At 45.9% G+C, this 26114-nt stretch overlaps 1 protein-coding gene across 18 annotated transcripts in view; it reads left to right on the top strand.

Moving 5' to 3' along the window:
* Nucleotides 1-26114, top strand: part of LOC140483251 (nesprin-1-like) — a 585321-nt gene that overhangs the window by 430995 nt on the left and 128212 nt on the right. For all 18 annotated transcript variants that reach the window (XM_072581374.1, XM_072581386.1, XM_072581377.1 and 15 more), the window contains 9 exons: nucleotides 3236-3368; nucleotides 5947-6129; nucleotides 8117-8266; nucleotides 11858-12034; nucleotides 13990-14145; nucleotides 15231-15386; nucleotides 17314-17484; nucleotides 19833-19966; nucleotides 25140-25344. In XM_072581374.1, coding sequence (XP_072437475.1) covers nucleotides 3236-3368; nucleotides 5947-6129; nucleotides 8117-8266; nucleotides 11858-12034; nucleotides 13990-14145; nucleotides 15231-15386; nucleotides 17314-17484; nucleotides 19833-19966; nucleotides 25140-25344 — 1465 coding nt within the window. The remainder of the gene's footprint in view (nucleotides 1-3235; nucleotides 3369-5946; nucleotides 6130-8116; nucleotides 8267-11857; nucleotides 12035-13989; nucleotides 14146-15230; nucleotides 15387-17313; nucleotides 17485-19832; nucleotides 19967-25139; nucleotides 25345-26114) is intronic.

Raw genomic sequence — 26114 nt, 5'->3', positions numbered from 1 at the left:
CTATAAAGTCACCCCTCAGCCTCCAACTCTGCAGGGAAAACAGCCCCGGCCTATTCAGCCTCTCTCGATAGCCCAAATCCTCCAACCCTGGCAACATCCTTGTAAATTTTTTCTGGTCCCTTTCAAGTTTCACAACATCCTGTCAGAGGGAGACCAGAATTAGTTAGGGTCTGCAATGCTCTGCCTGGATGTGTGATGGAGGACGGTTCAATTAAGGCATTGAGGAGAGAATTGGGTGATTATTTGGATAGGAATAATGTGCATGAAAAGGGGGGAGGGGTCAGTTTAGCTCAGTTGGCTGGACAGTTGGTTCGCGAAGCACTGTGATGCCAACAGCGTGGCTTCAATTCCCATCACTGGCTGAGTTTGCCATGAAGGACCCACCTTCTCGACCTCTCCCTTCGTCTGAGGTGAAATCGCCATCAGACATCACTCTTAACGAGAGAGCAGCTGTATAGTCTGGCAAGACTATGGCGACTTGACTTGAAAGTGCAAGAGAATGGGGCAGGGGAGAAAAGCAGGAGATTGGAAGCAGGCAGTGGTGTTCATTGAGCGAGCTGCTGCAGGCACTGCGGGCTGAACGGCCACTTTTTGCACCTTAACACTCCTGTGATTATTGCAGAGGCTATGAAGGACACCCAGATGGTGTGTCTCAACCCTTTGAGATCTTAAGCATTCCCCCACCAACCAGCTCCTTATACAACAGTCTCCATGCAGGGTTGGCTTCGGAGGTGGCTGAACAGTGTCACGTACGGCGGTCACCTTTCGGATGTGAATTTGGAGCTTGAAGCCCACAGACTATTTGGCTGCAGAGGCATCGCAGCAGCTACTGATCCTGTCCTCAACTTAAAATACCCAAGGTCAAGCTTACTTTCCAGAAGGGATGACTGGAGAGTGAGCAAGAACACCCTGGCTCACGGAGGCTAATTAACAGCCCCAATGCCACAGAGACTAGGGTTTACTGTCATAGCACCTACCCCATCAGGGCTCTGTTACCTTTTACCAACTGCTTGATAAAGAGTGATGGAAAGGGCTGTTCCTGAAGAGACAGTCAGATCCCAGAAGATCTGGACTGGTTCAAAGGTGTTTTATATCATTTAATGGAAAGAGTCGATAACTGATGGCAAATGTCAAATGATAATTCCACTTGTTCGTTCATTAAACCGGCCTTTAAAACTAGGGTGTGTGTGTGTGTGTGTGTGTCTTTGTTTCATTTCCATCGTTGTCAGGTCAGCTGATGACCGCTTTTACTCTTAAGCTGTTCATTTTGATGTAAATTGTATCTGACTGGTTATTCGCTCTTTTTAAATGGGGCTTTATGAATTCAGAATCTGCTCCTTTTACATGGTGGGAATCTGGTCTATTTTTAGCCTGTTTACCGCTGTGTTATCCACAACATTTTACATTGTTCAGTCACTTCCTGTTAAGTTTGTTACATGGTGATTTAAAAGTAGTTTTATTGTATATGGAATGTTTTTGTTTTTTTTGCTATTAACTCCATTCCAATATGAAATACTAATGGGAGTGAGATGAGCCGTTCTCTGTAAATAGAAGGTTGTGCTGCCACTGTCTTTGAATCAAGTAGGGCTTTAGGTGTGGGGCATATTAATTTGGAGTATTCATAGCCTTGAGGTCAAGCGTTACCTGAGGCAATGACCAGATTAAATTCATTAAAACTGATCATTGCGACTAGCATCAGGAAAATGATAATCAAACAACTGAATTGTAAAAATCCACAACTGGGTTTACGAATGTCCTCCAGGGAAAGGGGGCTGGGGTGGAACGGATTCTTCGAACCGACTCCATATGCTTTACTCCAGGTTCACTTTAAATGGTTGACTGAAGCCACTGATTGTCAGAGCAACGAGAGTGGTTGCCCAATTATCCCCCTGCTAGCATCACCCGGAGCGTAAGGAAGAGACCACGGCCTACATTTCCCGAATACGAGTCAGCATTAAGAGGCTGTGAGAAAACTCTAACTCTGAAGAAATTTGACGGGGTGGAGGAAATTCTAGACTCACAAGGTCTGAGCAGAGCAGAGATCTTGAAAGATTCTGAGGCTGGAGGTATTGGTAAAGATCATGAGAAACAGGAGGCCAACCACACCACAACACCCCTCGGGCCTGTGTTGCTATTCAGTAAAATTCTGGCTGATCTACCTCTGTGTACTCTCCTGTCCAAACCCAATGTCCCTTGATACCCTTAGTGACTAAAACTCTATTGATCTAGATCTTAAACATGCTCAACAACTGAACATCCACAGTACTTTGGGGTTAAGGTATTCCAAAGACTTACATTTCTTTTATGAAGAAATTTCTCCTCATCTCAGTCCGAACTGGTTATTGTCTTATTCTGAGGCTCTGAGCCCAAGTTCTAGATTTGTCAGTCTGAGAAACAGCTTCTGAGCACCTAACCTGTGTAAGCCTTGAAGAATGCTATCTTGAGAGGACAGGCCTCAGAGGGATTAGAACACCCAGTTGAGAGTGCTGAATTCTAGATATAGCTGGATCAGGAACCAGCATAGCACGGTGAGGGTGACAATGAATAGGAGTTAGTGAAAGCCCAACACAAGAAATGTGGAAGTCAGTAACCCTGCTTTTGTACCCTCCCAAGTTCTCCACACCTAGTGTCTGGGATCATCCCTGCCCAACCCCCTCAACTGGCATGCCATGAACCCAACTTGATTTCCACATCATGAACTTCCTCAAGATATCCCTATCCAGCGGGGTAGCTTTGATGTGGGCATCCAACCATGAGTTCAGGCCCGAGAGACTCGCAACCGTGCGAGGTCAGAGGTCAGCAGCCTGAATCACTAAGGATGGGTGTTCGGTTACTGGCGCAGGGACCCTGCTCACCTTTTGATGGGTTTGTGTCATCCTGGTAACTGGCTGCCATGCTGCGTGAGAACGGTAGGCCCTCACTCGAGACATGGAGGGAGCACAGACCTTGGGCAGTCAGCAGATTGGGAGCTCGGATTTTGCTCTTGCTCATATCTATAGAGATGATACATAGTTTGTCTAGGAAGTGATAACAGTGTGGGACTCCAATCAGAGCGCAGAGCTCCATCAGGATCCAAACATAAGTAAAGCCTGTTCTTCTCCTGCTCCTTAGATTTGGCAGTACATTTCACTTCCACATTGTTTGGAATCTTCTGTGGTTTTCTCCACGTGTCTGGGCTGTCGACACCTTGTTTCTCTTCAGTTAACTCTTGCTCATTCCTTTGCTTCCTGCTAAGGTACCAGGTTGAGTACACTGAGCTGAATCAATGGCTCCAGTCTGCAGTGGAGCGCCTGGAATTTTGGAAGCTGCAATCAGTGACCCTTCCACAGGAGCTCGACACCGTCAGGGACCACCTTAGCTCGTTTCTGGTGAGTGTCTACCGCTTCACATCCTGACATTTGCCACCTTGGCAGGCGACAACGTAATGTCTGCTGGTTCAAGCACGACGTGAGACCTTAGTGAATTCTCCAGAGGCTGCTTCGGGTTAGGATGTCGTGCCGCAGAGCATTTGTTTCTGCTGCTCAAGTCCTCTCTCCAGAGCCATTTAAGGATGAGCGATAACTGGCACCCACGTCTCAAACTTTACGTTTTGTTGGGGGGGGAGAGAAAGGGTGAGCAGGGTTGGAAGGGGAGGAGATAAGAAAGATCTCCTTGAGCGTTGGCCTGCACGAGTTGCAGCATTCAGCCGTTGTTGAAGCAGAATCGAGACATTGGAAATCGGATAGTTGTTTGTGAGAAAATGGGATTAGACTGGGAATGCTCTGGGATAGCCTGCATGGATAGGGGTGTTCCCATTGTGTCACCACCTTCCCTGTGCCGCAGGTGCCACTTCCTTGCTGGGCTTGTTCATACTGGAAACAACATGAACCACCCAGCAGATAAGAAGGGGAGCTGTCCCTTTCAGTGGTGGGGGATGTGGAGTTTACGAGGTTGTCACCCAGACATTAAAAACATTGGCCAATATAATGTGAGGTTTTGTGGGTGGTTGGGGTGGCACGGTGGCTCAGTGGTTAGCACTGTTACCCCAGCACCTGGATTCGATTCCAGCCTCGGGCGACTGTGTGTGTAGAGTTTGCACATTCTCCCCGTGTCTGCGTGGGTTTCCTCCAGGTGCTCCGGTTTCCGCCCACAGTCCAAAGACGTGTAGGTCAGGTGAATTGGCCATGCTAAATTGCCCATATGTTAGGTGCATTAGTCAGGGGTAAATATAGGATAGGGGAATGGGTCTGGGTGGGTTACTGTTTGGAGGGTCAGTGTTGGGCCGAAGGGCCTGTTTCCACACTGTCGGGAATCTAATCTTGATTCATGCTGACCTATTAGCAGGATTAGCAGGATTTTGCTTTCCTTAAAATCTGTATTATCCCATGTAAATCATGCATCAAGACATTCCTAAACTTACTCTTGGCCTTGAATCTCCTGCAGATAGGATTACGGTTTGAATTACCACTGGATATTGTGAGGTATAGCTAGCAGCTGGCCTATTATCACACAGGACAGTTCTGATTGCTGCAGAGAGCTGAGATTGTAAGTTTCCTTTACCCCCTGCCCGCAGAAGTGATCTCCTTGACTGATCAATACTATCTACACTTCCTGAGCAGTATCCCTCCAGTAGCGATAAAAAGCAAAGGTTGCATTTGTATAGCGCCATTCACAACCACTGGACATCCCGAAGCATTTTACTTAATGCAGTACCGTTGAAATGTAGCCACTGTTGGAATGTAGGGAACACAGCAGCTAATTTGCGTCCAGTCTGCTAATGACCAGATAATCTGTTGCAAGATATGGCTGGTAGGTAAATATTGGCAGCAGAGGTAGGTCCCCTGTGCTACTTCACAATGGCATCATGGGGTATTTAGTGTCCACCTGAGAGAGTATCTAGGCCTTCAATATCATATCTTCCTTGAACGACTGTGTCTCTGCTACTGTGGCTGTCCACTAGCACTGCACTGGAAGGTCAGCCTGGATTGTTACACTCAGAGCTTTGAGTGGCTTCAAAAGGCAAAATCTGCCGCACCAAAGGGACAGTGTGAATTAGCAGGAAGCTTTTCCCAAAGAGCTGGAGCAACATAGCACAGGGGAGGTGGTGGCACAATGGGAATGTTACTCAACCAATCATCCCAGGGTCATGTGCTGGGGACATGGGCTTGAATCCCACCCTGGTGAAACTTGAATTCAATTTAAAAGAGAAAGAAACTGGAATTAAATTGAAACAATGAACTGCAGATGCCGGAAATGTGGAGCAAAAGCAGACGTTGCTGGAGAAGCTCAGCAGGTCTGACAGATGAGTTGAGTTGAATTGAATTTATTGTCACGTGCACTGAGGCACAGTGAAAAGCTTTGTCATTCACGCTGTCATCCAGTGTTTCACAGTGTCAAAAGCTTTGTCGAGCTCTGAGACTCGAAACGTTCAGTCTGCTTTTTCCCACCGATGCTGCTAGACCTGCTGAGCTTCTCCAGCAGCTGCTGTTTTTAAAGCCGGCTTATCCAAACTACAGTCGATTGTTATCAGAGCCCATCTCATTTGCAAATTCTAAAACAAAGATGCAGGAGTTCTGATGGAGAAACTCAGCAGGTCTGGCAGCATCTGTAGAGAGAAAAACAGAGTTAATGTTCCGAGTCCACTCTCCCTTCTTCAGAGCTAACTCTGCCGTCCTTAGCTGGTCTGGCCTCTGTGTGACTCCAGACCCACAGCAATGTGGTTGACTCTTAAATTCCCCCAATGGGATGGGTGATAAATATTGGCCTAGCATTTAACAAATAAGGAAAAAGCAATACGCCAAATGACATCCTTTTGTGCTGCACGATTCTAATCTAATGCATGTTTTAAACAGGCTTTGTTTTCCCATTTAATTATTGCAAATAACTAGTGCTTTTAATAATGGACTGGTTTAGCAGCAGTGCTTGAGCAGCGTTGCAAATTATCTACTGACTCGGTTCCTTTTCCAGGAATTTTCCAAGGAGGTCGACACCAAGGCCTCCCTCAAATCCTCGGTGCTGAGTCGGGGAAATCAGCTCCTGCGGCTCAAGAAGGTGGACACAGCTGCCTTGCGATCTGGGCTGACCCAGACAGACGGACAGTGGACAGAGCTCCTCACTCAAATCCCCCTGGTCCAAGAGAGGCTGCACCAGGTATGGGAGAGAGTGATGTGTCACCTAGTAAAGGCGATCCAGTGAGAATCTAATGCGTGTGAAGAATTTGGATATTTGGGGGCTCCCTTTTTCATTGTGGGGGAGGGGAGAGCGAGAGAGAGAGCAAACTTGCTACTTCCTCTCTTGTTCCCTGCGTTCAGAAATGTGCAGGCCCGTAAGGAGATAGTGAGGCACGGCGAATAGTTTTGGGATCGACACTGTAGCATGCGGGGTTAGTAGTCCAGCACGGGAGCTGACACCAATTGAATGGGCTGAGTGGCCACCTTCTGTGCTTCTCCAGTCAGAAGCCACCACTCCTCTTGAGTGAGGGAGGGGTGAACACTTGTGAAGCCAAGCTCAAAGTCATGGGAGTTCTCAGCCAATCTCCCACTTCCGCCCTCCCATGGCACAAGATTGAGTATCTGGGTATTGAAGTAGAGTCAAGCCAGGGAGCCTATTGGCCTGTCTGAGGAGCTGAGCTGAGCCATCACTCAAGATCTCCATGCATCAGTGAGGATGCCAATTTGAGAGGAGACATTTGGAACTCAGTGTTGGTTTGATGTCTATGGTCAGTGGTTTGCACTGTTGCCTCATGGACCCAGGTGTTGTGACATGGGGTAAACCCTTCTGCTAATGTGAACCAGACTCACAGAAAAGCTCACCTCGCCTCATAATCTGTTAAAGTATGAGTGACCAAGAACTACAAAAACCCCTGTTTGTAAAGAAAAAAATTAACAATTTATTCTTTAACTCCAAGAAACACGCGAACATTAAACAGCATCTATCTACACGGTAATCCTCCTTTGTCTGATCAATTTATCTGCATCCCCCTCTAAGACACTATCTTGATCCAGTAAACCACCCCCCCGATTGAGTTTACAAAAAAAAATCAAGTTTAAAAACTAGCCAGTTGTTGCTTTTCCCTTGGTATCTTTGTTCTTTCCTGGGTCTTTTCTTTGGTCTTCTGCTTCACAACTTTCATATGAAAAGGTATCTTTCAGAGAGAGGATCTACAGGCCGTATTTTCATTGGTGCTCTTTGCCACTCTAACTAACTGTTCAAAATGCCCATTTTTATATCCCCCAAAACATCAGACAGTGGCTTGATGTCATCCAAAACTTTAAAATTTGAATTCGACCTGATTTTGGTATCTTGGGGCATAATTTGAACTGATTAGCTGAATTCGAATTTGTTGTGTAACATAGCAACGCAGCTCTAGCTATTTGTTTTCACAACCAAATGTTACCTTTTAAAATTTTTCAGCACACTCTGTGTTCTCTAGGTCCATGCCAACTTCCACACTCTCTTAAAGATACAGTACTCACCTACACCTTCATAACACAAGGACCTGAGTTCCACACTGTAGGGATTGTAGGAATTCTACGATTCTATGTCTGTCCATGGACATAGCTGAAATGGTTTACACAATCACACATAGAGCCATAGAGATGTACAGCACCGAAACAGACCCTTCAGTCTAACTTGTCCAGGCCAACCAAATATCCTAAATTTTTATTTTTCCCATTTGCCAGCACCCAGCCCATATCCCTCCAAAACCTTCCTATTCATACACCCATCCAGATGCCTCTTAAATGTTGCAATTGTACCAGTCTCCACTACTTCCTCTGGCAGCTCATTCCATACACGTACCACCCTCTGTGTGAAAAAGTTTCTCCGTAGGTCCCTTTTATATCTTACCCCTCTCACCCTAAACCTATGCCCTCTAGTTCTGGACTCCCCGACCCCAGGGAAAAGACTTTGCCTATTTATCCTATCCATGCCCCTCATAGTTTTGTAAACCTCTATAAGGTTACCCCTCAGCTTCCGATGCTCCAGGGAAAACAGCCCTAACATCCTTCTGTGAGTTTTACCATGCTCTGGTTGTAATCCCTATCATAAATTACCATAACAAGCTTGGTGCTCCTGAATGTCGAGGTGCAGGACAGATGCCGACTATGGAAGAAGTTGAAAATCTTTCTCTTCTCAGCTTCAGATGGAGAAATTGCCTTCACGCACAGCCATCAACGAGCTCATGAACTGGATTTCACTGATGGAACAAACCCTTGAAGAGGATGATGAGAGAATTCGAAGTGCTGTGGGTTCACAGATGGTAGAACAATACCTCAAGAAGTACAAGGTAAGGAAGAAAGTCTAGGCTAACATTGTCTCGAATAAAGTAGATTCAGGGTTGATTTCATTGAACTTAAACTGTTCAATTATAACTGAAAACTAATTGACAGGAACAGGGTAGTGAGTAAGGAGATGGAGTGATAATGATTCCTTTCTACCAAGAATGTTAGAGGCATAACGAGACAGTATTCAATATTGGATTTAGTAATTGTGAATGAATGAGAGCAGGAAGGAGAAGTAAAGGTGGAGTCTGGGGAATAGTGACTATAATAATATTACAATGCTTTAAGGTGTGATAGAGAAAGGTGTGAGTAATATGAAAACAAACTCAGGAGTTTTCTACAGTAGTTGGTGTTGAGAGGCTGAGAATAGAACTTTGGGGCAACGCGGTGGCTCAATGGTTAGCACTGCTGCCTTACAGCACCTGGGGGCCCAGGTTTGATTCCAGCCTCGGGTGACTGTGCAAACTCCACACAGTTGTTCTCCCCATGTCTGTGTGTATTTCCACCCGGTGCTCCGGTTTCCTCCCACAGTCCAAAGATGCACAGGTTAGGTGTATTGGTCAGGCTACATAGCCCGTAGTGTCTAGGGTTGTGCAGGCTGGGTAGGTTAGCAGGGTTACAGTGATAGGTGGGGGGCTAAATCCGGGATGTTTTTTGGAGGGTTGGTGCAGACTCTATTTGCCGAATGGTCTCTCTCTGTGCTATAGGGATTCAGTGATTTGGGAAAACAAAAGGGGATAAACAGCAATATAGAACATCCATGTGAAACATCTAATACAATACGTTCAACAGAGTTCAGGAACGTATTTTCCACTGAAAGGAAAGAACGACTAACTGTTGCTGAGCCTTCATTATTGAACGCAGGCATAAGGATGAGGAAAGAAACATTCAGTAAATATATGAATAACTGAAGAGCACATGATCAGAGATGGTGCGAAAAGATTAGAGAAATAAAAAAAATTAAGTTAAGGTAACAAACAATATAAAACAAGATGATGAAAATATGTGATTGACACATCAATGAAAACTGGAAGGTTGTGATGGTAACAGGACCATTAAGGATGGCAGGTTGTTACGGTAACCAGACCATTAAGGATGGCAGGTTGTTACGGTAACCGAACCATTAAGAATGGCAGCTTGTGAAGGTAACAGGACCAATAAGGATGGGAGGTTGTTACGGTAACCAGACCATTAAGGATGGCAGGTTGTTACGGTAACCAGACCATTAAGGATGGTAGTTTGTGATGGTAACAGGACCAATAAGGATGGCAGGTTGTTACGGTAACCAGACCATTAAGGATGGCAGATTGATACTACAGGTAACCAGAAAGAGATGGCAAAACTATCAAACAATTATATTGCTTTGCTATTTATTTAATGATGATATGAATAATGCAAGTAAACTTAAAATAAAAAAAGGTTAATGCATAAACTAAAATGGTCAAAATCTCTGCTCTGCGTAGCAACCACATTTATTTTAAGCGAATCAGGGAAGATATAGCAGGTGTTTACTGTTCATTTCTAAAACTTTGTTTAAAAATTGGTGACGTGTCAGCCAATTAGTGGATTGTTGTCACTTGTATTTTTAAGATGTAGAACAGATCGTTACCACAGCTTAACATCAGTGAGACGAAATATTGGAAACACTGCTGAAAGAGAGGTTAGACAGACATCGAGAAATGAGAAATAGTATAATGAACAGTCAGCGTAGGTTTCAAGCCAACCTTACATAGAATCCTTATAGAGTGGAAACAGGCCCTTCAGCCCAACTAGTCCACACCGACCCTCCGAAGAGTAACCCACTCAGACTCATTCCCCTACCCCATTTTCCTACATTTATCCCTGACCTTGTTAATTTATTGAAGGTAACAGAGCAGACAGTGACAATGCGGTTGAGGTAATTTATCCGGATCTTCCAAAGACCTTTGGTCAGGTGCTTGGTAATAGACTAATGATTATAGTCAAGAGCTGGTGACAAGATACAGGTCAGCCATATTGTCACTGAGAAGAGGAGTTAGCTGAAAGATTTTGTATGTTTCTGAGAAGTAGAACATTAAAAAAAGAGTCTGCATTTACATAACGCCCATTAGTTTTTTTTGATTAGATTAGAATTCCTACAATATGGAAACAGGCCTTTTGGCCTAACAAGTCCACACCAACCATCCAAACCACCCAGACCCTTTCCCTACCCTATATTTAGTCCTGACTAATGCACCTAACACTATTTCTTCAAATATTTCCATAAGTAACCAGTCGTGTGCTTTGAGTTAATGCCAATGTTATTTGGTGGAGAAACGGGCACCCCATTTTCACATAGCAAGGTTCCACCTTTGGCAATGTCGCAACGGGTTGAGTAATCTGTTTGCATCAAGCTGAAGGATACATTTCAGCTCAGGTAACAGGGTGAGCTGCCCTGCTTTACTTTGAATAGTGTGATGGGCTCCTTCATTCCCTCTGCTGAGGGCTGGACGGAGCCTCAGTGCAGCGTGAAGTGCATGACAGCACCTCAGACATGCCAGTACTCCTCAGTACTCCACTGGAGAGTCGGGCCGAGGCTGGGGTCCCTGGAATGGACCCTTGGAACACTTCAGCAGCTGTTTTTGCTTTTGATCATTCTGTGTGACAGTGCTCCTGTGAAGCATTGCAAAATGCCCAACACTGTGCAATTCCTGGTGAGCTCCCTAAAGCAGATCTAACTCTAACATGTCTTATAAATGTTCTATACTGAAATTCTAAATGTGTAAAAATTACGACCTGTACGCCTCTGTTTGATCTGTACATCCTTGCTCACTATGATCTGCCTGTACTGCTCACAGCCAAAGCTTTTCACTGTACACTTGACAGTAAAATTAATCAATCAGCGTGGGGGCGCGGGTGGTGAATGCTTGATTTTGCCCACGTGTCGGTGTGCTACTGGAACATCAGTCCTTTCTGCGTAGCAATAAAGCAACACGAGGTCAGCTTAGCTCCAAGTTTGTGACCTCGGGTGCACGGTGAGGCAGAGGGACTGAGCAGAGATCACACGTCTGGGGAAGAGAGTTGCTTCTGGGCATGATGTCCCTTCCTTGTGAGCTGCCACTTGAGGAAGGTTGAATTGGAAGCTGGTGGGTTGCTGGTGACCCACGAGCTAAGAAGAATAGGGAAGACTGGGCAGGTGGAATGGAGATGAGTCCGTTGCCAATCTGATCAGAAATTTAGTTTGCAGTTGCTCCACACCCTGAGCCTCACTTTTGCCTGATTCAGTACCTGAAGACCTCTCCATGCATTGGCCTTTATTGACACCAGCTTGTGGGATTGTTCTTACTTCTTTTAGAACTCCCACAGTATGGAAGGAGGCCATTTGTCCACACCGAAGAGCATCCGACCCAAACCCACCCCCTACCCCAACCCCGTAATCCTGCACTTTCTAATGGCTCGTCCACATAGTCTGCACATCCCTGGATGCTATGGGGCAATTGAGCATGGCCAGCCCACCTACCCTGCACATCTTTGGACTGTGGGAGGGAACCGGAGGAGACCCACACGCATAGGGAGAGAACGTGCAAACTCCACACAGGCAGTTGCCCAAGTTATGCTAATGTATTCGTCCTTCACAGGCTTTCAAGATTGACCTGGCATGTAAGCAGTTGACGGTGGACTTTGTGAACCAGTCAGTACTGCAGATCAGTAGCCATGACGTGGAGAGTAAGCGCAGTGACAAAACTGATTTCGCTGAGCGCCTTGGAATAATGAACAGGAGGTGGCAACTGCTGCAAGGACACATTACTGAGCAGGTAACGGAGAGGTTTTCACACACTGCCCCTGAACTGCTTTCCACCTCCCTGGAGAGACTCCCCAGAGCACCTTGCCTTTTTATTGCCCTGGTTTTCGCCTTGGGTGATCACGCTGCTGTCAGGGAAACTGTCCAAGTGACCATTCCTGATCCTTCAGGGTTCGTCAGCGTGGGGCTTGTTCTGTGGACTTGTTGGTCTTCTCCTGTTCCCTGTTTTAGGGGGGAAATGAAAACAACTGGATGTTTCAACCTTACCAATGAGAACAAATGATTTCACTGTGTGGACATTATCAGAGGCATTTCATGTTGCTGTGACACCAAACTCCTCCTGAAGGGATTTGCTGGTGCTACTTTGACTTGGTGGCACAGTAACTAATGTGGATGGCAGCAGATTGTGGCAGAGACTTTGATGGAGAAGGTGAGGTTGGTAAATAGTGGCAGATTTGGTTCGCTGTGGGAATCTGCTTCCAACCTCAAAGTTTGATGAGACTAACTTCCAAACGGTGAGCAGCTGGGAACTGTGAAGAAGCAGACGGGTTTAGGTGTCTAGGCACGGGAATTGTGAAAGGCTGATGCAAAACATAATTGAAAGTGCTAATGGAACATTGTCCCGTTCCCTGAAGGAGTGGCATTTAAGGCCACATTTAGATTACTGCATTCAGTTCTGAGCATCTGAGGAAGGATAGGTGGAACACAACTTCACCCGAATAATAACAGGCTTAAAAATGTGAAATTAAGAGTAACAGAAACAGAAATTGCCGGAAAAAAAACTCAGCAGGTCTGGCAGCACCTGTGGAGAGAAATCAGAGTTGCCGTTTCGGATCCAGTGACCCTTTCCTCAGAAACATTAACCCAGATTTCTCTCTCCAGATGCTGACAGACCTGTGTGTTTTTCCAGCAATTTCTGTTTTTGTTTCTGATTTCCAGCATCTGCAGTTCAACTGTTTTTTTTTAAACTAAGTGGACAGAAGTGAGGGCCAGAGTTTGCTCAAAATTCATTCACTGAGGCCCTTCATGCATATGCCTTTTTGAGCACTAGAAATTAAAGTTTGATCGCACTGAGGTGTTTGAAATGATAGGGGAGGTAAAGAGAAACCATTTCCTTTTGTGGGGGCATTCAGAAGCAAAGGGAACAACAAGTACAGCAAGGCACTGAGGAGTTGAGGCCTACAAAGGGTTATGGAAGACTCCAATATGATGTCGCAGCTGGAATAGTGGAAAATTTCAAAGAGGCAATGGATGAATTTATGTTGGGAGTTTAGAGGATTATGAAAGCAAAGTGCCAAGATGATGCTGTGGTATGGATTGAGTGGAAAGGCAGAATAGCGCCAAAATGGCTGCCTGTCTCTGTATTCCAATACAGCGATCTCTTCCACTGCTGACTCACATCCAGCACTCGTGATGGCTCAGAAAGAAGGAACGGGTCACCACTCTGCCCCTCGGGGTCTCGGTGAGTTTGAGACATGGCGCAGGCCTGGGGTGTCCTGAGACTGGCAAGTCCCGCCGCGCCCCCCCCCCCCCTCCAAATCCACCCCATACTCCCAAACAGGACGTTGATTCGTATTCAGAAATGGAAATAGCTGGAGAAACTCAGCAGGTCTGGCGGCCTCTGTGGAGAGAAGTCAGAGTTCACGCTTTGAGTCCGGTGACCCCTCCTCAGAAGTGTTCAGGAGAAGGGTCACTGGTCTCAAAATGTGAACTCTTGCGTTCTCTCCACAGATGCTGAATGACCTGCTGAGTTTCTCCAGCAATTTCTGTCCTTGTTTCTGATTTCACAGCTCTTCGCCTTATTTTGATGGATTTGCATTGTCTGGAAATGCTGAACAAATTCCACTGTGTTCTGGAAGATACCAGATGTCAATCTGCCCATTAAGATGGTGGTTGCTAATCTCTCGGTTGAAACTTCCAGCTGTACTTTGATAGTTGACCTTTAATCAAGTGCATTTACTTTGACAGATTGGGTCATTAGAAACCTCACTAGAATCGTGGACGGAGTATGAGAATAGTGTCCAATGCTTGAAAGATTGGTTTGAATCTCAGGAGGACAAATTGAAGAAGTGGCACTCAATCAGTGACCTTGCCTCTATCCATTCCACACTGAAGGATTGCCAGGTATGAATTCGAGTGAAAACCTCATTACTTCCTCCCCCCTGTTTTTGAGAATCCTCTCAAGCCAGAGACTAGCAGCCCAACTTCTCTTTAGCACGCATATACACTTGGGTAAATCAAGTGAAGGTTTCTGATCTGCTCTGGTTCCACTATTTCTTCTCATATCCTCGACCTCTAGTCAGCACTTTGTCAGCCCATTTGAACTGAAGACAAATCCTGCCCCCAAAACTGGTGGGAATTGTGCTGAGGTGTCCCATCTGATGGGATCTGTGATCTCCTCTTGTCAGCTCTCAGGAAACTCTTACAGGCTGCTGTCTTTAGAAGGTGGAAGGCTAAGGAGGGGGTTTAAGATTAAAAGGAGCATCCACATCGTTGACAGAGAGACAAGGGGAGTCTGAAACCACTCAGTGGGGAGAAGGCAATCAATAATGAATCCAGCGAGGCGTTCAGGAAGGAGTGTTTTACTGAACGATTCATGAGAACGTAGACGATAGACAGTAGGTGCAGGAGTAGGCCATTTGACCCTTCGAGCCAGCACCACCATTCATTATGATCATGGCTGATCATCCACAATTAGTATTCTGTTCCTGCCTTATTCCCATAGCCCTTGATTCCGCTATCTCTAAGAGCTCTATCCATCTCTTTCTTGAAAGTATCTAGAGAATTGACCTCCACTGCCTTCTGGGGCAGAGCATTCCATATGTCCACCACTCTCTGGGTGAAGAAGTTTCTCCTCAACTCTGTTCCAAATGCCTACCCCTTACTTTTAAACTGTGTAGATCTTGCTACCACATGGAATGGTTCAAGCATGTAACATAGAACAGGACATGGGGGCTCTTCTGGTGCAGTAGTACTGAGCGTTCCTCTGACACAGGAGACCCAGGTTCAAACCTCAGCCGTTCCAATGGTGTGTGATAACATCTCTGACTAGGTTGATGAGAAAATATCTTGAGTGAGATGTGAGAGTGGAGGGTATGGAGGATGTATAGATGGGGCAGGGTGAAATCAATAGTGTGGGAGGGGGTTCGTGCAGCTCATAACTATCAGTCTATCTCTGTGAGGCAAACTTCCATAATTTTATTTCTTAGGAACTGGAAGATATTATCCGAGTGAAAGAGAAGGAAGTGGAGAAAGTTGAAAAAAGTGGCCTGGTGCTGATACAGAACAAGAAAGAGGAGGCTTCCAGCAACGTTATGGAAACACTCCGAGAACTTAATCATTCCTGGGCTCATCTGGACCACTTGGTAATAATACCTCAGTGATGGAAGCCAGCCATTTGATTGGTGCAGGATGACTGATTGGATAATGGAGGATGACTGTCTGTTTGTCTGGTGGACATCTGGTTGAATGATGGGGGGATAACTGTTGAATGACAGACAATGACTGATGGAGGGTGACTGATACAGGCCGGTTCTTGGATTGATGGTGCATGGCTGTGTGATGGAGAATTGCTGTTTGATAGTGGATGGCCGTGTGACGGTGGATGGCCGTGTGACGGTGGATGGCCGTGTGACGGTGGATGGCTGTGTGACAGTGGATGGCCGTGTGACGGTGGATGGCTGTGTGATGATAGATGGATGGCCGTGTGATGGTGGATGGCCATGTGACGGTGGATGGCTGTGTGATGATAGATGGATGGCCGTGTGATGGTGGATGGCCGTGTGACGGTGGATGGCCGTGTGATGGAGAATTGCTGTGTGATGGTGGCTGGTTCTCTTGTGTAATTGGCAACAGACTGAATTTCCATTTGCTCTGCAGTGACAATGACTCATATGGGCTGTAGTTACTTCACCTGATTCCTCTCATTCTTACTTTGATCCTGTGCAGAAATGGGGAAACAGTGAGATGACGGTAATGTCATTTGGGCTGCTAATCCTGAGGCCCAGGGCAGTGCTCTCTGGATGTGGGTTCAACCCCCACCATGGCAGTTGGGGGAAATTAAATCTTAATGAACAAAACTCTGGAAAATGTGACCATGAAAGCTAATTGTCGCAAAATTCCCATCTAGTTCACAAACTTCATCCGGGAAGTGTGTTGTTACTTGGTTTGGCCTTCAGCCTGTGACTCCAGATCCTCAGCAAAGTGATTGACTCTCAAACTTCCCGCTGCAATGGCACTTCAAGGGCAATTGGGGGAGGCTAGAGCACTTTAGGCTTGGCAGCAATACCATACCCATTAAAAAAAAAATCAATAAGAGATAAGGAAATGAATGAATTATCAGCAACCTTTTGGTGGAAGTTTGGATAATGACAGCACCATGCACTTGGATGACAGTATAAAGGCACTGGCTACCATTGTTCCCCATTGATCTGACATACTCACTCCATCAGGTGGAATTGGATGTCTCTCCTCATGTCTTGGGGCATTTCAGCTTGAAGGCTCTGACAGTGGATCAGAAGAAGTTCCTCAAATCCTTCCAATTCAACAAAGCTGATTGCTTACAGCAGGGCACCAGGTCTTGAAAGCCATTGGCTTGTAGTAAAAGGCCAATTGGATGGGTGATGCCCTTCAGAGAAAGGACTCTATCTCACCCATACACACCTGGTGTACATGCGATCCCAGTCCTCTAATATGCAATGAACTCCTAATGGACTCTCAGAAACCAGGATTTGGACTGGGGTGTACAAATTTAACAATCACACAACACCCGGTTATAGTCTAACAGGTTTAATTGGAAGCACTAGCTTTTGGAGCCCTGCTCCTTCATCACAGCTACCTGATGAAGGAATAGCGTTCTGAAAGCTAGTGCTTCCAATGAAACCTGTTGGACTATAACCTGGTGTTGTGTGATGTTTAACTCAGAAACCAGGGTTGAATAGTAAAAGTGATCAGGATCCCAAGATCAAACATTTCTTTTTATGAGATAAAGAGTTGTGTTCAAGGCAGAGTTTTCTGCACCAAAGCCATGCCAGTGGCTGCTACAAGATTTAACCACCATTCCTTTGTAATCTTCCAATACTGAGGAGACCATTGTCTCATCATATTTGTTCCGGTACTTTGTAGCATTTGTTTATCTTCACAACATGTTTATTTTCATGATAAGGCAGAGAATAGATGCTGTTAGTCACAACCAAGAAAGGCCAGGCCACCTCTTATTTGACTTTTCCAGACATGTGGGCTTTCCCAATCCAAGAGAGCACACGTTCACTGTCCGACCTTGCCATGTTCTAGGTTGGCCAGTTGAAGATCACTCTCCAGTCGTTGCTGGACCAGTGGAATATTTACAAGGCAGCCTATGAGGAGATTAATGGCCACCTGATGGATGCCCGCTACTCCCTTTCGCGTTTCCGTTTGCTGACTGGCTCTCTGGAAGCTGTGAAAATCCAGGTAGACAGCCTCCAGGTAAGTGCTTGAACTTTGCGCTGTCCTTGCAGGTATTTGGTAACATTTAATGAAGGTTGCCTGAGATGGATCAGGTGGACGCTGTCTCCCTTGCAGACAAATGAACTCATTCCCTTTGCCACTGAAACTCTGGTGAACAGTGTCATTTGTGGTGGTGCTTATTGAGGACCTGAAAATCCAGAGAATTTATGCCCATTCAGCCCACCTGGTCTACTCCATTGTTTTAATTATTCACGTGTGACCGTTTTGCCTGGTCCCCATAGCCCTTGACTGCTACCCCGTTTATTCGCCCTTGTATTTGCTGCGTGGTGTTTTGTATCGAGGAGTCTTACAACCTCTGAAGTTCTAGAGAAAATGAGGACTGCAGATGCTGGAGATCAGAGTTGAGAGTGTGGTGCTGGAAAAGCACAGCAGGTCAGGCAGCATCCGCGGAACAGGAGAGTCGACGTTTCGGGCCTAAGCCCTTCATCAGGCCTCATTCCTGATTAAGGGCTTATGCCCGAAATGTTGATTCTCCTGCTCCTTGGATGCTGCCTGACCTGCATTGCTTTTCTAGCACCACACACTCTAACCTCTGAAGTCATGTAGCAGGGGCTGTTACAAAGGTAGTACAGAAACCCTGGAATTACCTCACTGATCCTCCCCAGGACACTTATTTGCCTTCCTTAAAGCCAATCAGCAGGTGCCACAATTTTAAATATCTCTCCTGGAGCAAAATCCGAAAGTACTTTCCTCACACGGAGGATCGGAAACCTGGGACATTCCTGTCCTTCTGCTCCCACACCCTTCCAAAACAAAAAAATCTGATGCTGCTGGGTTTCAACTCTGAGTGCGACTGAGGTTTGTTTATTTTTATTATGGGATGAGAAAGATGGAAGAGTATTCTCTGGGGAAGGAAATCTGCAGTCCTCACGCAACATTGGATTCCAGACCTGTAGTAATGTGGTTGTGTCTTGCTTATCCAGTATGGAATGGCCTCACAAGCCACTTAGCAGCTGGGGACAAGCAACAAATGTTAGCCTTGCCAGTGACACCCAAATTAAATGGAAGAAATTTTAAATTTAAACTAATTTAAGCTATAATTTCACCCATACTCCCATCATCACGATCCATCCTGCCAGCTCATTCAGTGGCGATTTATTTACAAAATCCTTTCCTTGCTTTTGAAGTTCTGTCTCCATCTTGTTCTGGTGACTGCCTGTGTTTGTGTGATCTTCCATATCATTGATCTTCACTGAACCTCTTCCAGAGTTTCACTGTTGATAGCCTATTGTGTATTTTCTGTCTTCCTGCCTGGCAGCACTGTGCTTTTCACCCCTCTGCTGTGCTGCCCGAGACTAACCTCAGACTCTGTAGTTTGTGAGTTGAAATTCCACTCCAGTGCAGCCAATCTCAGGTTAGCAGTGACCATGCAGTACTGAGGTGGTGATGTGCTCTTGGAGCTGCTATTGTTCCCATGAGGTGACTCTGCCCTCCCAGCTCAGATCCATGGCCAGCCAGCCAGCACTGTCTCCAATGCCGCTTCCAATATTTATCCCTCCACGGGTGTCCTGTTCATTAGGCACATAAATCGACTGCTGCGTGTCCATATTGAAGTTATACTGACACTTTGACAGTGCAGCCAACTTTGTTTTACCAGGCACCTTATGAACTGGCCCTCTTGATAAACTGGCAAAAATGATATCCTGGAAATACCGGATGTTTACTGTATTTTCAGGATCTTCACCATGTCCGCGTGGTCATTTGAAGGGTGCGATGAGAAGGCTCTCTGCCGATAGGTTTTATTTAAGCGAAGATGCATTATTATTTAAGTGATTTATGCTGTAAGGTGTATACCCCCTTTCATTACATTTATGTTACTTAGTGTGTGTTTTTCCATTGATTTGGTGGACCTCTTAATCAACCAGAATATTTAATCAACCAGCACACTCCTGGTTCAATAGGAGCTGGTTAATAAAACGTTTGCTGTACTTTGTTGACTTGAAAGCTTTTTATGATTCACCACCGTTCTGGAAGGTGCTATGTAAACTCATCCTCGTCCTCTTTTTCTCTACCTCTTCTCTCAGAATCTGTCTCTTCACCTTTCTCCTTCATGTGCCATCCCTCCCCACTTCCCCTAATTCACTTGAAACAGGGAATGGCCAATAATTGTCACCTTCACTTGTAATGGGGCTTTAGCTTAGCTTGGCTGAGCCTCAGTCCAAGGTGGTTTCATTGCTTCAGTTGTACCAACCACAAAGGATCAGAGTACATTTCTGCAGTTAAAAATTCAAGTGCCACCGTATTTCTGTTCCCCAAATGGCACATACATACCTTCTTCAACGTTGGGTCCACCTTTTATTTTACAGAACCTCCAAGAGGAACTGGATAAGTCGGAAGGCAGCCTGCAGAAGTTTGACTCTGTGTCCAATCAACTCCTGAAGGAGTGCCACCCACCAGACAACAGCTTGTTGACAACTAATCTCAATGAGGTTAATACAAGGTAAGGATTTCCTTGAGTGCTGCTGCTCCTCCAATCACAGGTTCCCTCTCCCCTGCACTCTCTGCTCCTCCAATCACAGGTTCCCTCTCCCCCGCACTCTCTGCTCCTCCAATCACAGGTTCCCTCTCTCCTGCACTCTCTGCTCCTCCAATCACAGGTTCTCTCTCTCTTGTGCTTTCTGCTCCTCCAATCACAGGTTCTATGTCTCCCATGCTCCCTGCTCCTCTAATCCCTGAATCCCTCTCCTGTGGACTCTCTGCTCGTTCCCACTCTCCCAAACTCTCTGCTCCTCCAATCACAGGTTCGCTTTCTCCCGCACTCTCTGCTCCTCCAGTCACAGGTTCCCTTTCTCCCATCCTCTTTGTCCCGCTAATCACAGGATCCCTTTCTCCCCTGCTGTCTGTTCCTCCAGTCACAGGATCCCTCACTCTGCCCTGGCTGCTTGTTGTACTTTTCCCACTGTCTCTCACTTGCTCTGTCACAGCTGACATCTGATGCTTTCTCCTTATCCTGGCTTACAATTGCTGCTCTGCATGAGCTGTTTATGTCCTTGTGCATTATTTGATTGATGAAGCAGCGTCAATATAGCTGAAGCTTTTGTCGTGTGGTCCTATTTTGTCAGTTGTGATACCTGAGGAAAGTGGGAGTCACTTTATTATCTAAGCGTCATCTATTAATATTGAATTTCCTGTTTGACACAGTCCCTTGGCCTGCTGTGCAATGGTCTCACTGGTCTTTGACTGCTTTGGGGGTGGTCCCCAAAGTTTCCCATGTATGAGGGTCTTTTCATTTTTTAAATTTAATTAAACAATATACAGTCTACAAAACACATAACATTAACAGCTGTATACAGAGAAGTGGCAAAGCCAGGCCCCAGATCCTTCCGTTCAACCAGTTTTCAGGAAATGAGGACAAACCTCAAATCCCACCTTCCATCATCACAAAACAGTCAGTACATATAAGACAGTCCAATTACATTTTTAAACAGTGCATAAAATACCGACCCCCAGGAACCCGGCAAGCCACCGTCCCACCCACCTTCTGGCCACTCTAAGGCAGCTTGCCCCTACACCCCATCTGGCTCTTGGCCCACCCCATGCCCCTTCCAGGTCTCAGTCTGCCCTGACACACCTTCCGACCACCTCTAGGACAGCCCGTCCTGCTTCCCCGACCCCCCCACCCCCCAGGAAGATAGCGATCAGAATGAGGGTCTTCTCATCAATGCTCTCCTCTAATGATTAATTAGATACATTAATTCTAGCCTTGTGGTTCCAGTGCTTCATGTGCAGCATAGCGAGTTCAAAACCCATCGTGGTGAGCTGAATTCACTAATTTGTGACCTGGCAGCAGAATAGGGCGGTGTGAAATGGTTGGATTGTCCTCAACGTACAGCTGTTGTCCCTCAGGAAAGGGAACCTCAGTGTGGCTCCCTGATACCTCGGTGATTCTTCATGCTCCCTTGGAAACAGGGAATAGGCAATACTTGCCACATTCAGCCTGCCACAAGTGAAAATAACACACTTAGTTTATTTGTCAGTACTTCATTGGCCACTATTCTGTCACATGTGAGGTATTGTCATCAACTGTACTTCCCGTTTTCCAGAGCATAGGACATAGAACAGTACAGCACAGAACAGGCCCTTCAGCCCACGATGTTGTGCCGACCATTGATCCTCATGTATGCACCCTCAAATTTCTGTGACCATATGCATGTCCAGCTGTTTCTGAAATGTCCCCAATGACCTCGCTTCCACAACTACTGCTGGCAGCACATTCCATGCTCTCACAACTCTCTGTCTAAAGAACCCGCCTCTGACATCCCCTCTATACTTTCCTCCAACCAGCTTAAAACTATGACTCCTCATGTTAGCCATTTCTGCCCTGGGAAATAGTCTCTGGCTATCAACTCTATCTATGCCTCTCATTATCTTGTATACCTCAATTAGGTCCCCTGTCCTCCTCGTTTTCTCCAATGGAAAAGTCCGAGCTCAGTCAACCTCTCTTCAGAAGATAAGCCCTCCAGTTCAGGCAGCATCCTGGTAAACCTCCTCTGAACCCTCTCCAAAGCATCCACATCTTTCCTATAATAGGGCGACCAGAACTGGACGCAGTATTCCAAGTGCGGTCTAACCAAAGTTTTATAGAGCTGTAACAAGCACTCATCACTCTTAAACTCAATCCCCCGTTAATGAAAGCCAAAACACCATATGCTTTCTTAACAACCCTGTCCACTTGGGTGGCCATTTTAAGGGATCTATGTACCTGCACACCAAGATCCCTCTGTTCCTCCACACTGCCAAGAATCCTATCCTTAATCCTGTACTCAGCTTTCAAATTCGACCTTCCAAAATGCATCACTTCGCATTTATCCAGGTTGACCTTCACCTGTCATCTCTCAGCCAATCTCTGCATCCTGTCAATGTCCCGCTGCAGCCTACAGCAGTCAACGACATCTCCAACCTTTGTGCCGTCTGCAAACTTGCTAACCCATCCTTCAATCTCCTCATCCAAGTCATTAATAAAAATTACAAACAGTAGAGGCCCAAGGACAGAGCCCTGTGGAACACCACTCACCACAGACTTCCAGGCAGAATATTTTCCTTCTACTACCACTCGCTGTCTTCTGTTGGCCAGCCAATTCTGTATCCAGACAGCTAAGTTCCCCTGTATCCCATTCCTCCTGACCTTCTGAATGAGCCTACCATGGGGAACCTTATCAAATGCCTTGCTGAAGTCCGCATACACCACATCCACAGCTCGACCCTCATCAACTTTTCGAGTCACATCCTCAAAGAACTCAATAAGCTTTGTGAGGTATGACCTGCCCCTCACAAAGCCGTGTTGACTGCATTTAATCAAGCCATGCTCTTCCAGATGGTCATAAATCCTATCCCTCAGAATTCTTTCTAACACCTTGCAGATGACAGATGTGGGACTTACTGGTCTGTAATTGCCTGGGATTTCCCTATTTCCTTTCTTGAAGAGAGGAATTACATTTGCCTCTCTCCAGTCCTCAGGTACGACTCTAGTGGAGAGCGAGGATGCAAAGATCTTCGCAAGTGGCGAAGCAATCGCATTTCTCGTTTCCCAAAGCAGCCGAGGACAAATCTGGTCTGGGCCTGGTGACTTGTCAATCTTAATGTTTGACAAAATTTTCAGCACACCAGCCTCCTCTATCTCTATCCATTCCAGCATGCACACCTGCTCCTCAAAGGTTTCACTGTGTTTCAATGTTGAAGAGCGTGGATGATTGGGAACATCTTTAATGGTGCGATCTTGTGGTTCGCTTAAACCCCACGCATAGTTGCCAGCTCTTCCTGATGAAGGGCATTTGCCCAAAACGTCGATTTCCTGCTCCTCGGATGCTGCCTGACCAGCTGTGCTTTTCTAGCACCACTCTAATCTAGAATGTAATCTCCAGTATCTGCAGTACCCACTTCAGCCTAGCTCTTAGCATTTGATGAATGTGTTGGTCATCACTTCAAAGTTCTAAACGTCAGAGACCCCTCTCCTGCCCAAGGATGAGACTTCAGGGCTGATGTCCCCTTGTATATTTGTTTGTATCTCCCACCTTGTCAAGTTGGGCCATTATACCTTGCTGTTCCATCTTCCCTGGGGCTTAGTCCACCCAACAATGAGAATCTGTATTTGGATAGCACCCAGCAAACTTCATGGAGGATAGTTTTAGAGGTGGAAGTGCGAAGTGAACACTGAAGGAAGATGTTTATGTAGTGGCTTTCATGACCATTTCCATCAATCAAAGGATCCACCCACTGCCCCATGGCACTCAATTGCATAAGCATCACTGAATCCCCCACCATTGACATCCTGAGGGTTGCCATTGACCAGAAACTGAACCAGATTAGTATTATAAATAGTCTAAAAGGTGTGGTGCTGGAAAAGCTGGTCAGGCAGCATCCAAGGAGCAGGAGAGTCGATGTTTCAGGTATAAGTCCTTCATCAGGAATGAATAAACAGCTTATGATTGAAACGTCAATTCTCCTGCTCCTCGGATGCTGCCTGACTGGCTGTGCTTTTTCAACACCTCACCTTTTGACTCTGATCTCCAACATCTGCTGTCCTCACTTTCTCTTAGTATTAAAATTATAACAACTACAAGTCAGAAGCTAGGAATCCAGCAGCGAGTAACTCACCCCTCAGGGAGTGCTTTCCAAAGCGTGTCACCATCCACAATGTGGAAGTGCTGGTGTGGGATTGGGATGGACGAAGTTAAAAACCACGCATCGCCAGGTTATAGTCCAACAGGTTTATTTGAAAAGACACGCTTTTGGAGCACTGCTACTTCATCAGGTCCTGGTATTGTGTGATTTCTTTTTAACTTTGACCATCTACAAAGGTACAAGGCGGGAGTGTGATGGAATACTCCTCACTTGTCAGAATGGGTGAGGTTCTAACAAGACTGAAGAAGCTTGACACCATCCAGGACAAAGCCGCCCACTTGATTGGCACTACATCCACCAACATTTTCTCCCTCTGATGCACAGTAGCAGCAGTGAGCACCATCTACAAGATAAACTGCACTAACTCACCCAGGCTCCTTACCATAGCATCTTCCAAACCTGTGACCTTCTACCACCTGAGAAGGACCAAGGCAGCAGATGCGTGGGAGTGCAACTACTTTGGAGGTTCCCTTCCAAACCACATACTACCCCATCTTGGAAGCATATCCACATTCCTTCACTTTCGCTGTGTCATATGTTTAGTGGTCCAAAGGCTTCTGCCACATTGTTCAACCCCCACAAGCTGTCTACTGCCCAAGAGCCAATCAGGTAGTTGTTGTCAGTCTTTGTCTTCTACAAGTGTTGGACACAATTTCACAGACCAATCAGCAACTTGTTGCAAGCTGACTCTCAGACACGCAGAGCAGTCCACAAATGACCCCACACTTGAACAAAGCAGCAGTGTAAACACCACACAAAATGAGTTTCATTAACTGGCTTTTTAAAAGCGCACTATCGCCTTCCTCAGTTCTCTGCTGTCGAACAGTTCTCCTCCTCCAAATTAAAGTAAAATATTAAGGTAAGATTCTTATAATTCTGTTCCAACGCAGAGTTTGTATTCCAGACTCCATTACTGGTATCCTATGTTAATCCAGGGTTAATTTTGTTCCCTGTATATTACCTAACGAGTGCAATTCATTTCTGCACATCAGCTGGAATAATTTACTTCAAGATATTGCGGAGCAACTTCACTCCAGCAAGATTCTCCTTCAGCTCTGGCAGAAGTACAGGGATTACTTGGGCCAGTGCTCAGTTACAGTGCGACAGCAGGAGGACAAAAGCAACGAGTTGATTAAGAAAGCTGCAAACAGAGATATCGCTGAAGAGGAGGTTACAAATTGGATTCAGGACTGTGATGTGAGTACTATAGACACAACAATTAGCTCAGAGTTTTAACACAAAAAGGACCAGAATTTGCTTTAATGCCTTTTAGGTAAAAACAAACAGTAACTTGTTACTTTAAATCCATGGGGGACCATTTCAGTGGAATTCCATTGCACGAGACCTGGATCTGGGGAGCAGACTTAAGGTGCATTTTTTTTTAGATTAGATTCACTACAGTGTGGAAACAGGCCCTTCGGCCCAACAGGTCCACACTGACCCTCCAAAGAGTAACCCACCCAGACCCATTTCCCTCTGACTAATGCACCTAACACTATGGGCAATTTAGCATGGCCAATTCACCTGACCTGGACATCTTTGGACTGTGGGAGGAAACCCACGCAGACACAGGGAGAACGTGCAAACTCCACACAGACAGTCACCCGAGGCCAGAATTGAACCTGGGACCCTGGCGCTGTGAGGCAACAGTGCTAACCACTGGGCCACTGTGCAGCCCCAAATTGGAATATGTAACAGGTCAGTCCCCGGTTCCCTTTATTCATCAAAAATAATAAGAATGCAACAGCTCCACGCAGAAGATGGCCTGTCGATTTTGAGCCACCTCTTTTTGAAATGCAGTCCAATTACTTTCATTTGCTTCACTGTCCGCCATCTCCCTGGAGTTCTTTCCCTTTGCAAGTATTCAGCCAGTAACCTTTTGAAAGTTCTCATTGAATCTGTATTTGTCCCATGGTCAGGGGGTGCATTCCAAAGGTAACTATTCATTGAATTTCGAAGAGTCCACT

The sequence above is a fragment of the Chiloscyllium punctatum genome, chromosome 11 (assembly GCF_047496795.1).
Source record: "Chiloscyllium punctatum isolate Juve2018m chromosome 11, sChiPun1.3, whole genome shotgun sequence".
Lineage (NCBI taxonomy): Eukaryota > Metazoa > Chordata > Chondrichthyes > Orectolobiformes > Hemiscylliidae > Chiloscyllium > Chiloscyllium punctatum.
This window is presented reverse-complemented; position numbering and strand designations above follow the sequence as displayed.